Consider the following 15,359-nt stretch of genomic DNA (forward strand, 5'->3'; position numbering starts at 1 on the left):
ATCGGGCCCCTGCATAGAGCCTGCTTCTCCCTCTGCCTGTGTCTCTGCCTCTCTCTATCTTAAAAACAAATACTCGTATATTGACAGAATTAACCACCATTAACATTTTAGCCCATTAAATTAACACTAGCATTTCACCTCCTTATAAATGTTTATTTTTTTTAAAGATTTTATTTATTTATTCATAGAGACACACACAGAGAGAAAGGCAGAGACACAGGCAGGGGGAGAAGCAGGCTCCATGCAGGGAGCCCGATGTGGGACTCGATCCCGGGTCTCCAGGATCACGCCCCAGGCTGCAGGCAGCGCTAAACCGCTGTGCCACTGGGGCTGCCCCTTATAAATGCTTTAAAGAACTGTAAACAAATTATATATACCTAAATCCTACCATTAAAAAAAAAAAAAGAAAATATTAGCTGCATCACTAGAGTTCCCTTTGACAACCTCTGCAAGTCCTACCAGCCACTTCATTTACCCTAAAGCAACCATTCTCAAAAGTAGACTATCCCTCTATGTCTAGGAGATCCTTCTACATTTTTTTATCCATAAATAACAAAGAATTTCATGATTTTAAAATGCTTACACAAACTATGTATTGTACAGAACATTCTGCAACTTGCTTTTCAAAAAAAATTTAACAATACATTTTTGAGCTCTAACATTATGTTTATGGATCTAGTTAATTCCTTTGAACTGTTTTGTAGTATTTTATCATGTGAAAGTTCTACAGTTTACTTACTTTTCCATTTCCCTACTGATTGACATTTAATTGCTTCAAATTCTTCATTATTTTAAATTACACAGGGCTGAATATCCTTACACATGGGTCCTTAAAAACAAAGGGTGGGATTTCTCTAGCATATATATAGTTAGACAAAGTATCACTGAATTATGAAATACATATATTTTCAATTTTATTAAATGCTGCCAAAATGTTTTCCAAAGTTGTTGTACCAACGGGCATTCCTACTAGTAATAGATTAACTTTCTCATGTCCCCCAAGTCCTTGCTAACACAGTATTTTCAAACATATTTGTTGGTCTGTTGAGTTAAAAAAAAAAAAGGGCACCTCATTGTTAGTTTTTTTTTTTAATTAAAAAAATTCTTTTAAAAAGCTTTTATTTATTTACTCATGAGAGACACAGAAAGAGAGGCAAAGACATAGGCAGAGGGAGAAGTAGGCCCCCTGCAGGGAGCCCGATGTGGGACTTGATCTCAGGACCCCGGATCACAATCTGAGCCAAAGGAAGATACTCAACCACCGAGCCACACAGTTGCCCCTGTTAGTTTAATTTTATAGTATATTTTATTCTACTCAAATATTTTTCTTGGAACCGCTTTCAACTTCTTTAAGGAAAGGGTAGTCTTACATGGTTTAAACAAAAAGCCCTTCTTTTGTTTTTCAAAATTTTTAAAATTTAAATTCAATTAATTAACATATCATGTATTATTGGTCTCAGAGGTAGAAGTCAGTGATTCACCCAGTGATTATATCACGTGCCTTCCTTAATCCATCCCCCCTACCTCCTTCCTCTCCAGAGACCCTCAGTTTGTTGCCTATGATTAAGAGTCTTGTAATAGTTTGTTTCCTTCTCTGATTTTGTTTTATTTTTTCCTCCCTTCCTCTATAATTCTGTTTTGTTTCTTAAATTCCACGAGTGAGATATTCTAATTGTCTGATTGACTTATTTCACTTAGCATAATATCCTCTAGTTCCATCCACATTGTTGGAAATGGCAAGATTTCATTTTTTTTGAGGGGTCAGTGGCATTCCATTGTATATGTTTGGCTATTGTGGACATTGGTGCTATAAACACTGAGGTTGCAGGTGCCCCTTCAGATCACTACATTTGTATTTCTGGGGTAAGTACCCAGTATTGCAATTGCTGGGTTGCAGGGCAGCTATGACCAGAATGGCTCCAGAGTGGCTGCACCAGCGTGCATTCCCACCAACAGTTTGAGAGGGTTCCACCTTCTCAGTATTCTCACCAAACCCCCCCTCTTTTAAATCAATTACATCTGTGAAAATAACTTAAAAGAAAACTTTTGGGGCACGCTGGGTGGCTCAGTTGGTTAAGCATCTGTCTTCAGCTCAGGTATGATCTCGGGGTCGTAGGATGGAGCCCCGCATTGTGCTCCCCCCTGCTCATCAGAGAGTCTGCTTCTCTGTCTTCCACTGCTCCCTCCTCCAGCTCATGCTCTCTCTCTTGTTCTCTCTCAAATAAATAAAATCTTTTGTGATGACCACTGGGTGTTATACTATATACTGGCAAACTGATTTTAAATTAAAAAATAAATAAAATCTTTTAAAAAAGGAAAAGAAAACTTTCAGAGAATTTACTTCTACCTTCTTTTCAGAGGAGGAATGATTAGGCCTAAGAAACATACTATTAGCCAAGATAAAAGGTGACTTCTTATTTCTGAAAACTTACTTGATGTCAGCACCTGCAATAAAGCAGCCTGGCTTCGTAGAGATAAGGACAGCACTTCTGATTTGATCACTAGCCCAGATTTCATTCATTACTTCCATGAATTCTGATTGTAGTTCTTTATTCAGTGTATTTACCTGCCAAAGGGAAATATATATAAGTCTAAGGCTTTAAATCTGAAGTATAAGATGTGTAAATTACCATGAAATGCTATTTTGATTATAGTAAGTTTGTTTATCCAGCAGATATATACTGTTAGAAGAAAGGCAGGGAGGGTGAAAAAACCCTTAAACTCAGTAGCTTTCTCTTCAGCTTTAGCCAATTATAAGTACTCTGACTTTAAAAATAGATCTACTCAATGGAGGAACTGAGGGTCATATTCCTAAAAGTTTGAATCATATGTGGGCTATAAATAAATCTATGCACGTTTGTTGGTATGGAAAAATTTCTATAATATTAAGAAAAAAGGAATCAAAATTAGACAAATAGTGCGATCTTATTTTGTAAATATCATGTTGAAACTGGATTGTTTGCTTTTGGGTTTACAGTATGAATGACTTGTTATTTTCTTCTGTATAGCTTTCAAACTTCTCACTAGAGGCATGTATTGATTCTGTATTCAGAAAAAAATGCACAACTTAGAAAATTCTGAAAAAATATCTTAAGTTTGAATCATTGGTCAGTGGGTACCAAAATTTACCCTAGTGAGGGAGACTGGTTCTTATTTTTCTTAATATGTGATAGCTGTTAATCGCTTCCATGTAGGTCCTCCTATTCCATCTAGGCCTCTAGTAACAAGATTTCTAAAATATGAAAACTTGACATCAATTTATTTTAAATTTTTTTTAAGTAGGGGGCTGAACTCACAACCATGAGATCCAGACCCGAGGTGAGATCAAGAGTCAGATACTTAACTGACTGAGCCACCCAGGTGCCCCAACACCAATTTTAGATGGGGGAAAAGCCATGAGCTCCTGAAATGAAGGTTTCCTGGCAAAGACTGGATTAATGCCACATGCTTTGTTGAAGTTGTCAAATACAAATGAGGTTCCACTTTGAACAGAACTTGACTTCCAATATGTGACTGTGAACTACACTGAGTCATTCTTTCAAGTTCTTCAGGAAGCTTAATAACCACATTTAACCCAGCCAATTTTCTATGACTAATGACTATGTCAGGCAGGTAATGAAGAAAGCATGTGTAACAACCTGGTAGTAAAGATGAGTAGGTGAATTTTGACTCTGATAAGCAAAGCCTGCAGTTTGGTTCTTTCTTATCTAGTAAGTCACCTCAGCATGCTACACGTAACAGGCTAATTTCATTAATCTTTGATGTTAATCTGACACCTCAGGTCAATTAGAAGGAATTCTTAAACAAGGACATCTGCTCCAGAAAATTACATTCCTTGAGTAATTTGTTAAACTATCAAAATTACATATTCATATAAGATTACTGCCAGATTAGTGGATTTCTTTCTCTCCTATTCAGCACTGGATTCATGAATATATTAGCAGAAATACACTGCAGCAAGTTAAATTACGTACCTTTGAATTGGGCGAGTTAAGTCGAACAACAGCCACATCCCCTTTGACTCCAAAGTTAATATGGGTTCTAGCTAAAAAGACAAGATAATTTATTTGTAAATACGTTTATTGTTAAACAAATCTAAAAAGTAGTTTAAGCACATCAATAAGAAATTAAACTTACATCTCAGAGCAGAGGACCTTGTAAAGTTGCGGCATACATAACCTATAAGAAAAAGGTATTCAAAATTAATTATTTTATAAAACATAATTGCTGCAGTACCTGCTAAATACAACAAAACTGGAATTTATAACAACCAAAAAACCTAAGATGAGAATAATGTATTCTAGATCATTATTGTGACTACAACCATATCTTTTTCATTTTAACGATCAGCTTATCTGATTATTTAAATAGTAAATGTGGTAGGTGGAAGAACTGCCCCCTCAAAGACATCCAGGTCTCCAGAAACTGAATATGTTAGGTTATATGGCTAAGGGAATTAAGGTTGCTAATTAGCAGACCTAAACTGAGAGAGAGTAGCCTGGTTTATCCAGATAGGCCTAATGTAATCACGAAGAAGAGAGAGTAAAAAAGGACAAGAGAGATGGCAGCATGAGAAAGACTTAGTCCCACTTTGCTGGCTTTGAAGAAGTCAAGGAATGCAGGCAGCCTTGAAAGTTAGAAAAGGCAGGGAAATGAACCTCCCTTAGAACACCCAGAATGAACATAGCTCTGCCAACACTTTTGATTTTAGCCTAATGAGATTCATTTCTGACATCCTTAACTGTAAGATAATAAATTTGTATTGCTTCAGATATGAAATTTGTGGATATTTGTTATAGCAGCAATAGGAAATCAGCACACCAGGAAATAAGTAATCCACAAAACAACCTATAATGCCCAGTCCCAAACATATTCTAAATATATTGCAACCGTGTTCTCTAGTCCTCTTGCATTTTTAATGGAGAGATGGCCTTTCAGTGCTATCAGAACTGAAATCATATACAATGGAATATTACTCATCCATAAAAAAGAATGAAATCTTGCCATTTGCAACCACATAGATGGAGCTAGAGAGTATTATGCTAAGGGAAATAAGTCAGAGAAAGACAAATACTGATTTCACTCATAAGTCGAATTTAAGAGGCAAAACACACAAGCAAAGGGGGAAAAAAAAAGAGAGGGGTAAACCAAGAAACAGACTCTTAACTACAGATTACCAGAGGGGAGGTGGGTGGAGGTTTGGGGGAAATAAGTGATGAAAATCTCAGACTCAGTCCCGTTTCTAAGTTGAGGATGGTCTCTATTTGACCAGAAGGCACAGGGACCCTTCTGGATTGGAGAAGTATTGCACGTGGCTAAAGCAGGATCTGAAAGATTATCCAACAAATCCAGCTGGACTGGTATTCCCATAACAGTATTGAGAAGTGATTCCAGACTAGGTTAGGCATTAAAATCAGTGGGGGAGGCTCAAACACACTCACAAATGTTTGGGCAACATAAAACTTAGAACCACAGAATCAGAACTTAAGGGGGCTGGACCTCAAGAGTCTATATTATTTAGAAAGGAAACTGAAGCAGAAAGCAAACAAGTGGGTGTGTGGGAGTCACTGATCGAGAACCCAGTGATGATTCAGTGGATTCGGAGAGGGACCATCGGCAGTAGCTAAGGCTCTTGCTTCCTCCTTCTTTCCCTCTGTCCTGCAGTTTAATTAAATTAATTTATTTAGAGCACACATGCGTGAATCCCTGGTGTGGGGTGCAGAGGGAGAGAGAATCTCAACTAGACTCGTCACTGAACTTGGAAGCCACTGGATCTCATGACCCTGAGATCATGACCTGAGCAGAAATAAAGAATGGGATGCTTAGCTGATGAAGCCACCCAGGCACCCCTATTTTTTTTAAAGTTTTATTTACTTAAGTAATTTCTACACCCAATGTGGGTCTCAAAATTATGACCTTGAGATCAAGAGTCGCATGCTCTTTGAGCCAGGCAGGTGCCCCTATCCTGCAGTTCTTTGAGGGGAAGAGAAGGCACAGAAAACAGCTGCTTTACACTGGTTTGAAAGGCAAGTAACATATTAAAAGAAAACTAGTGTAGATGACACAAGCACCAAAGTGAGGTGATTTCTGGTTCTGTCTACATTTTTTAAGCAATCCAAATCAGCCCTCTGAGTGCAAAGACAAAGGACCTGAGAGTCAAAAGATAGGTTCAATGATCAAATTTATCATTTACCAGTTATATGACCATGAACAAGTCTTTTAATGCATTTTATCATCCTTATAAAGATAGAAATAAAAGTGTTATAATAATTATAAAAGTATCTGTAAGTTACAGAGCTACACACAAGTAAATTAAGACAGGAGAAGTCAGCCATTTCCTTAGTCCTCATGCCTCTACAATTCCTTTCTCTGCTTTTTCATCATTTGAAATCTGAATCATCTGTATTTATCACTCTTTATCTTTGTATCATGGCTCCAACCTTTTCTACAAGGCCTTCTCATAGTATTCCATCTACAATGATCTTTCCCTTCTCTGCCAATTTTGGTTTTTATTATTTACTATTTTGTTTTCTAGTCACTGCATTTACAGCAGGTGTTTCCCTCAAGTAAAGCATAAGCTCTTCCAACATCATCTCACAGTCCTTCATTCAACAACAATAACAAATTATTGTGGCCTACCATGTCCATGCACTGTTCTGGGCACTTGAAGTGAACAAAAATACAAATGCCAGTCTTTGTGTGGCTTACATTCTACAGCCGTAAGGGATGATATATATATATATAGCATAGGAAGAATATCATGAAGAATCAGTTCCTACTCTGTAGAGATACATGAAGAGGTGAAAATAGGCTTGATATAAAAAGGAGTTTGCCTGTAAAGTGGAAATTCCAGTGGGAGGGGAACCAGGAAATAAGCAGTTCTAACGACAACAGGGTAAAGTGGATGCTGCGCGCGCGCACACACACACACACACACACACACCCATCCATATTCACATACACAAAACTTCCTCTAAATCGAAGAAGAGAAAATAAATGTACAAATGTATCTCGAAATGAATTCAAACCAGTCAACTCAATCAAGTTGGTAGCTACAAGGTAGCTCTGCTTTTGGAATCTAGCCTTACCCATTACATAATCCCAACAATTCACTTCAGGAGCTGCTAGATGAACTTTAGCCTATATCAACTGTGCCAGCAAAAGAGAGAAACCTTTGTCCTATTTCTTAATCATCTTGATAATTTAACTCAAGAAGATATTTACAAGACCTAAAACACAAATTTCAAATAAGAAAATGTTATCTTGGTTATAACAATCAACAACTTTTCTCAATACTCAACCCTCCGGGAAGAGACAGGATTAAGGAAGCAAGTCAACTTTAAATATGTATCATTTACCAAGGTATTTGCCTCTAATTCATTTCCTGTGAAATTGTTTTGCCACTTACATAATTAGAAATTTAGATTTAGGAGAAATTTAGATTTAGGACAAGATATCTTGGTCAAGTTGTGCCTTTCACTTGACAGTTTCAGAATTCACAGTCAGCATTTGTGGGGGAGGATGGGTTTGAACTTTGAAGGGAACAAATCAGTTTCAAGAGAATTTACCCATCTACCCGCTGTCATAATCTCTTTAAACAGTGGACCTTGGCACAGACTTTCTGGGTGAAAGAGCAAATGTTGTATTTAAATGGCAATCCAAGTGTGCAGGTAATTTTGAATTCACTTTCAAGACATGTTTTCAAAATTCATAAATTGTTATTCAAAGGGACAATAACTATTAACCACATTTTCTTACTGGTGAAAACAATGCAATATATATACATTTATATGTGTAGATATATTTCTATACAAAAGATATAGAAAAGCTAAGCTTGTTATTACACATGCAAAATGTAATAATTATTTTTTAAAATTCTCAGATACATAGAATTAAGAATTCTTCAGGGCAGGAAAGGGTTAATAGCAGCATGTACTGGGCATTTACTCCATGAAACACTCACTGCTTTAAATTTAGGATAACTCCTTTGAAGTTCACAAATGTATTATTCCCCATTTCGCAAATGAGAAAACAGAAATTAATTGTCCCAGGCCACTAGGGAGTAAAACAAAGAGCTAGATTCAAGCCCCCAAAGTCAGACCCCACATTTTATGTTTTGAATTGCTCTTTCATGCTATTTCCATGTGTAAGACAATCCGAAGATTCATTCATTTTACAGATGAGGAAAATAAAGCTCGGTTAGGCTACGGTATTTGTCCAAAGTTACACAGCTAGTGACCAGAAACCATATGAGCTGACTACCGGCTCTGTGTTACACCAGCTGCTAATCCGTGAGAACTACCTTAAAACCAACGCAGAGGCAGGTTCAAATATACACATTTGATTTTCATAAAGCCTTAAATCATACATGTGGAAAATAGAAAGCGAAACTGTAAGGTAACATGACCAAATGCTAACAGTTAACTCTGTGAGTGGCAAGAAAATTGGTGATTCTTTTTTCTTCACCCATCCCCTAAGTCTTTCCATTTACCTTGTTTGTAATATCATGATTGGTATACACACACACACAGCATTCCTGTGGAAACTGAAAACATTGCTGGAGATACAGAAGCAGAAAAAGACTGAATCATCCAAAATTAATCCCTTAGCGCAGGCTCCAGCTGCCTATCTACAAAAAAAGCACACCACTCTAGTGGTTCAGGAAAAAGGCGCAGGACAAATTAAAATTCTAATTAGAAGCCGGTATTAAGTGCAACGTGCAATAAAAAGTTACATTTCACCTTATGTATCTGAGAGGGGAGGAAAATGCTGGATTTTCCATGAGCACCCCCTTTAACCCTTTCACTGCCAGTATGAAGAGAGAAAGATAATCTAGGTAAAGCAGAACGGAGTTGTTTTCAGAAACAGAATTAGTTTAACTTATCTAACATCATTTTATCCCTTAAGGTAAAAGGTATCCCTTATCTTTTTTTCCATCACCCTGCCCCCCCCCTCGTTTGTCCACAGACAGGCCAGCGATTATGTATTTTTTTTTTTTTAATGTTTCTCCTAGCACGTTGCAGAACCTCCTCCCTTGAAATGTACCATACTATACATTCACACTGGGATCACGGGAACTGCAGCAGTCGGAGCTTCCCTACTGAAATGTGGTATTAGGTACAAAAATGGTCCTGAGGGAAACGAGCGGAGTGTAGCGGTAATTCTCAAGGCTGGTTAATTCCACCTAGGAAGATTTCAAGACAGCTCTGGCGAAGGGTACGGTGCTGCGGAGCCACAAAGATGTGACAGACGGGACTGTCCCAATCCTCCTGATCTAGGGTTCAGGTCCGAAGCCACCATAAAAGATTAAGAGGGGCGTGAGGCCCGGAGTGCGACGGGGAGACTTGCGGAAGGTCCCAGAGCGGATGGACGGCCCTGAGGCCCGTCAGGGGATACGGAGCCTGAGGTCGCTGCAGGATTTGGGACAGCGAGAGGCAGTGTCCGCGCGAGGACACAGGAGGTTGGGTCCAAGGGGGGCATCCTCTCTCCCCCACTCAGGGCTGGGTGGCCGGGCGGGGCGGGGACGCGACGGCGACAGGGAGACGCGGCTCCGGGGCCACCTCAGGCTCCGCAAGAGTTTTGCCCGGGGCTACCGGGCGCTCCCAGCCAGGCCTCTCACCTGGGCAGCGGAACATCCGGGAGGCAGTGGCGCGGCTGAGGCTGCCTATAGCTCGGGAGGCCACCATCTTGAGCTGAGGAGGACGAAAGTGTAAAGCGCTCCGGTGGGGGCTGCCGAGCGGAGAACTTCTCCTCCTTAGCCTGGCCCTAGGCAGGCGCCCGACGTACTGCCTGACTAAAACCCCCGGTGCGGAGCTGCCGCTGGCTCCTTGCCCTGCCGTTCGCTTCCGGATAACGGGGCCGAGAAGGCGCTTTCTCCTTTGGAAGGAAGGAGGACGAGAGAGGAGGGGCCGACGTGTCCGGTTTTCCAGACAGGCGGCCGGTGGGCAGCCTGCGGAGTTCGAGGGGGGGGCGGCGGGGGCGGGGGGTCCTTATGGGTAGGACCCGCCCCTCCGTCACGTCTAGTCCTGGCGCTGGAGTCCGAACCTTCCGTGCCCGCGCCGAGCTCGAGAGGACGGAGCTGAGGTGAGACGGAGCGTGCGCTGGGCTTTCTGCCTGGCCTTGACCCGAAGGGACAGCCGCGGTTCCTTTCCCAGCTACTCCCCCAGTGCCCGCGGCCGCCTCCCTCCCCCCCCCCCCCCCCCACGGGGAGTGGGGTCTCAGGGGGCCGGAAGGAGGCCCCTACGGACAGGGTCTCCAGGACCAAGGCAACCAGGGCAGTAAGTCGGGCTGGCGTTCTGTCTGTCGCTCTGAGCGGCGGCGTCACCCGTGTCTTTTAATTTATCACCTCGAGTTAACGAGCTGTTTGCAGGTGTGTGTCGGCAGAAGGCGTAGGGCTGGACTGCAGCGAGCGTCGTTGTTTGCCCCGTTTCGGCCGTGGCTAGGTGAGCGGGTGTAGAGATTGAGCACGGCGAGTTGGGACAACCCCATCCCTGCTGCCGACCGGAGTGGGGACTCGGTCACGTGACCTCTGGAGTCTGGAGTGAGGGAGGAGTTGAGCCATTCCTCCGTCGGCGTCGGGAGACCCAGAGCCCCTGAGGGGACCTGGTGGTCATCTGGTCATTCATCCCCTTCGCTCTATAGGTGGATCCCATGAATCAGCGCGAAGTGGGCTTATCCATGGCCACAGGTGGTGGAAATAGGAAAAGAGGCTTCGTCTATTAACTTCTAGTCACGAACTCTTCCTGGAGTAATAGCTGTTTTTTGCGTTGGAAAGATGGGTTCGAGTCCTTGGAATAATGCGATTGATTCCAAATGAAGTAACGTTCACATGCAAACGTGTTAGAAACTCGTTTCTGCTGCTAAAGGCCATCCTCTTTTTGGCTCTTGACTTTTTTGTTCCTTGTACTCTCGAAATCATCAAGCTCCATCAGGGCAGAAATGTAAAGGTTATGCTTCTTACTGTGGCTTCCATAGAGGGGAACTAGGTACACCCACTAATATGAACAGCAAACATGTATGATCCTCACTATGTTGGCACTGTTCTAAGTGCTTTGTGTACGTTATTCCTCGCACCAACCCTGAGTTAGGTACTGGAATTCTCTATAATTCCAGATGAATTATCTGTATCTTAACTCTCAAGACAGAAAGATTAAGTACCTTGCTTAAGGTTATATAACACGAGGGTAGAGCCAGGATTTGGGTTTAGTCTGGTTCAGTCAGTGCCCTTCCATTACATTGTGTCTTTTTTTTTTTTAAAGATTTATTTGTTTATTTATTTATGATAGAGAGAGAGAGGCAGAGACACAGGAGGAGGGAGAAGCAGGCTCCATGCAGGGACACAGGAGGAGGGAGAAGCAGGCTCCATGCAGGGAGCCGGACGCGGGACTCGATCCCAGGACTCCAGGATCGCACCCTGGGCTGAAGGCAGGCGCCAAACCGCTGAGCCACCTAGGAATCTCCCTTACATTGTGTCTTAATGATAGTGTAACAGTGAGCTGTTAAACTCCTCCATTTTGTTTTAAGATTTTATTTATTAATTCATGAGAGAGACACAGAGAGAGACACACAGGCAGAGGGAGAAGCAGGCTCCATCCAGGCAGGGAGCCTAAGGTGGGACTCAGTCCCGGGTCTCCTGGATCACGCCCTGGGCTGAAGGCAGGCACTAAACCGCTGAGCCACCTGGGCTGCCCATCCATTTTGTTTTCATTACTTGACTAGCGCCTTCTTCCTTTTCCTTTCGTTCAGATGCTAGCAACTTCATGCAACCTTCCATAGCTCCACACACCCTGCTCCAGCGTGCTCTGCTCGAGTGCCCATGCTTCCCAAATCCTTGAGTAAAAATATCTATTTCCTAAAGCTTAGAGCAAATGACCATAAAGGTCAGTCCTCCCATAGAGTAGTTTGCTTGGTCTCTCTTTTGAAGAGACCAATAATTATTTTTAATTAATTATTGAATTAATGCAATTTTTCAGAAACTACAGAGAAAATAAATATATCTGTAAGTCTACCACCCAGAGATGAATACTATTAGCATTTTGCTTTAAAAAAAAACCAAAAACAAAAAACACACTTTGTGTATTTTTTGGACATTTTTAATGCATTTGCATATTTTATATATTTATATAAGAATATATGTAGATTTAAGTACAACTAGAATTATACTGTACATAAAAATGGAAATGCTGGGATCCCTGGGTGGCGCAGCGGTTTGGCGCCTGCCTTTGGCCCAGGGCGCGATCCTGGAGACCCGGGATCGAATCCCACGTCGGGCTCCCGGTGCATGGAGCCTGCTTCTCCCTCTGCCTGTGTCTCTGCCTCTCTCTCTCTCTCTGTGACTATCATGAATAAATAAATAAAATCTTTAAAAAAAAAAAAAAAAAAAAAAAAAATGGAAATGCTCATTGTGGGGATCCCTGGGTGGCTCAGCGGTTTAGTGCCTGCCTTTGGCCCAGGGTGCGATCCTGGAGTCCTGGGATCGAGTCCCGCGTCCGGCTCCCTGCATGGAGCCTGCTTCTCCCTCTGCCTGTGTCTCCTGCCTCTCTCTCTCTGTCTATCATGAATAAATAAATTTTAAAAATCTAGTTCATTAAAAAAGAAAAAAGAAAATGCTCATTGTAACAAAATTTGAGAAGATAGAATATAAAATGAAAGCTCCTCTTTATTCTTCCATAGACTTGTGTCTTACTATACATATTGTTCTGCAGTTTACATTTTTCCTTAAATACATATTGTGGATGTTTTTCTGTGTTAGTATACACACGTATATTATATTTTATTTTTCATTCTAAACTACTGTAGTGCTTCATGATGTTTGTAGTATAATTTATTTAGCCATTTCCTCATGTGCATTTAGATTAGTTCCAGAGTTTCACTAATGTAAGCAGTGCTACGTGAACATCTTAAATATTTCTATAGGCCAGAGATCTATGTATGCTACATACACATCTTGGGTACTTCTATTGGTTAAAGACCAATTAGAGGAATTATTGGGATCAGAAGCTCACAATTTAAATTTTGTTAGATAACTAAAAATTGCCTTCTACCTTGTACTTTTATCAACTGTATATGGAAGTGCCTAAATCCATTTTTCCTAGAATTATGTATTAACCATATTTTTAATTTTTGCCTATTTTACAACCCCACAATGATACCTTGTTTTAATTTTTAAAAATGTTTCTGTTGTTAGTGAGGTTGAACATTTAAAATTTTGTTTGACATTTTTATTTCTGTGAATTGCTCATTTGCTTTTTTTCTAATTATGTATCAGTAAGGAGACTTTAGTCTCAGATAACAAAATTCAACTGAAATTGGCTTATTAAAGGGGATGTATTGTCTAACAACTGTAAAGCACAAAGGGAGGGTGGGTTTCAGATATGATTCAATTACAGCTCTAGTTTACTTTTCTGAAATTCTTGGCTCTGTCCTCTTTTGAGATCAGCTCTATGCTTAGACTAGCATTTTTCCTGTTTGCAAACTTCGGTAGCTGCTCCAAGCCTCAGAAGGAAAGATTTGTGTTACAGAATTCCGAGCAGAAAACTGGAATGTCAGAGTGACTAGATTATTATCCCTAAAACAAGTTGGTACCATGCACAATTGTTTTAGGTCTTGATTACCTGAATGATCTTGGCAAAGAGAATGAAATTATTCTGAATGGTTTGAACCCAAGAGTTGGGCTGGATTCAATGCCATGTAAACTATTTATGGCAACTTCATAATGAAATGAAATGGATATTTGGGTGAAAACCAGATTCCATTATAGATCGTTTCTCTTTTATTTGTAACAGTTCTTTATGGGTTATGGATAGTAACCCTTTGTTTTATGTTTTACAAATATTTTCTCTGAATCTGTTGTTTGCCTTGTAACTTTATTTTAATATCTTTTGCTGTGTAGATATTTTGTGTGTTTATCTAATTAGATCCACTAGTTACTCTTTTCCTTTATGACCTCTGGGTTTTGTGCCATATGTTGGAAACCTTTCCCCATATAAGAATATGAAAATATTCTGATACTTTTTTCTAGTGCTTTTATAGTTAAAATATATATGTATAATTACATTAATCATATCTGAAATTGATTTGTACATGTGTGAGTTATGGACCTAAAGTTTTTTCCAGATTAGCCATTTCACCAACAAATTCATAGAATAATTCATCTTTTCCCCACTTATTTGAAATGTTATCTTTTTTTGGAGAATCTTTTTTTTTTTTTTAATTTTTATTTATTTATGATAGTCACAGAGAGAGAGAGGCGCAGAGACACAGGCAGAGGGAGAAGCAGGCTCCATGCACCGGGAGCCCGACGTGGGATTCGATCCCGGGTCTCCAGGATCGCGCCCTGGGCCAAAGGCAGGCGCCAAACCGCTGCGCCACCCAGGGATCCCTTTTTTTTTTTTTTTTTTTTTTTTTTTAAAGATGTATTTATTTTAGAGAGATAAGGAAAGCAGGAGGAGCGGAGGGAGAGTCCCAAGCAGACTCCATGCTGAGGATGGAGCCTATTTGGCTCCATCTCAGAACCCTTGAGATCACGACTGAAGCTGAAACCAGGAGTCAGATGCTTGATAGACTGTACCACCTAGGCACCCCAGGAGAGAGAATCTTAAGTAGGCTCCACACCCAGGGTGGAGCCTGACACAGAGCTTGATCTCACCACCATGAGACCTGAGCTGACATTGAGATTGGAGGCTCAAGGTTTGAGTCACTTAGGCACCCCTGAAGTTTATCCTTGTTACATACTTAATTCTCTTGCACTTAAGTATGCTTCAGAACTTGCTACATCCTGTTCTGTTGGCTAATTTCATTTATTCCTATGCCAGAATTGCACTGCTTAATTCCTACTGTGTTTTTTTTTTTTTTTAAGATTTTATTTATTGGGGATCCCTGGGTGGCCCAGCGGTTTGGCGCCTGCCTTTGGCCCAGGGCCCGATCCTGGAGACCCGGGATCGAATCCCACATCGGGCTCCCGGTGCATGGAGCCTGCTTCTCCCTCTGCCTGTGTCTCTGCCTCTCTCTCTCTCTCTCTCTCTCTCTCTCTCTCTCTGTGACTATCATAAATAAACTTAAAAAAAAAGATTTTATTTATTCATGAGAGAGAGAGAGAGGTAGAGACATAGGCAGAGGGAGAAGCAGGCTCCATGCAGGGAGCCTGATGTGGGACTAGATCCTGGGACTCCAGGATCATGCCCTGAGCCAAAGGTAGACGCTTAACCGCTGAGCCACCCAGGCATCCCAATTCCTACTGTTTTTATAGAAAGCTTTGGTATCTATTGAAGCAAGGTCCCTCACACCCATCTCTTTTTCTTTATCGAAATTTTGACTATTTTCATGATGTTTATTTTAAGGTGAACTTTACTTAGGGGATT

General features: G+C 40.9%; 2 protein-coding genes across 7 annotated transcripts in view; one reads left to right on the top strand and one right to left on the bottom strand.

Moving 5' to 3' along the window:
- The window catches only part of HADHA (hydroxyacyl-CoA dehydrogenase trifunctional multienzyme complex subunit alpha), a 48,330-nt gene extending 38,611 nt beyond the window's left edge, over window positions 1-9,719 (bottom strand). The window contains exons 1-4 of the mRNA XM_025454456.3: window positions 9,620-9,719; window positions 4,138-4,179; window positions 3,975-4,045; window positions 2,433-2,566 (exon numbers count right to left, since the gene is read on the bottom strand). Of these exons, the coding sequence (XP_025310241.3) occupies window positions 2,433-2,566; window positions 3,975-4,045; window positions 4,138-4,179; window positions 9,620-9,686 (314 nt within the window). The 5' untranslated portion in view covers window positions 9,687-9,719. The remainder of the gene's footprint in view (window positions 1-2,432; window positions 2,567-3,974; window positions 4,046-4,137; window positions 4,180-9,619) is intronic.
- Window positions 9,342-15,359, top strand: part of HADHB (hydroxyacyl-CoA dehydrogenase trifunctional multienzyme complex subunit beta) — a 44,294-nt gene continuing 38,276 nt past the window's right edge. For 2 of the 6 annotated variants that reach the window (XM_025454457.3, XM_025454459.3), the window contains exon 1: window positions 9,962-10,083. The gene's annotated coding sequence lies outside the window, so the exon portion shown is untranslated. Of the gene's footprint in view, window positions 9,461-9,961; window positions 10,443-15,359 lie in introns of those variants that run through there. The other 4 variants (XM_049095436.1, XM_049095435.1, XM_025454458.3 and 1 more) reach the window with 4 other exon arrangements.

This window comes from Canis lupus, chromosome 17 (assembly GCF_003254725.2).
Source record: "Canis lupus dingo isolate Sandy chromosome 17, ASM325472v2, whole genome shotgun sequence".
In the NCBI taxonomy this organism is placed as follows: domain Eukaryota; kingdom Metazoa; phylum Chordata; class Mammalia; order Carnivora; family Canidae; genus Canis; species Canis lupus.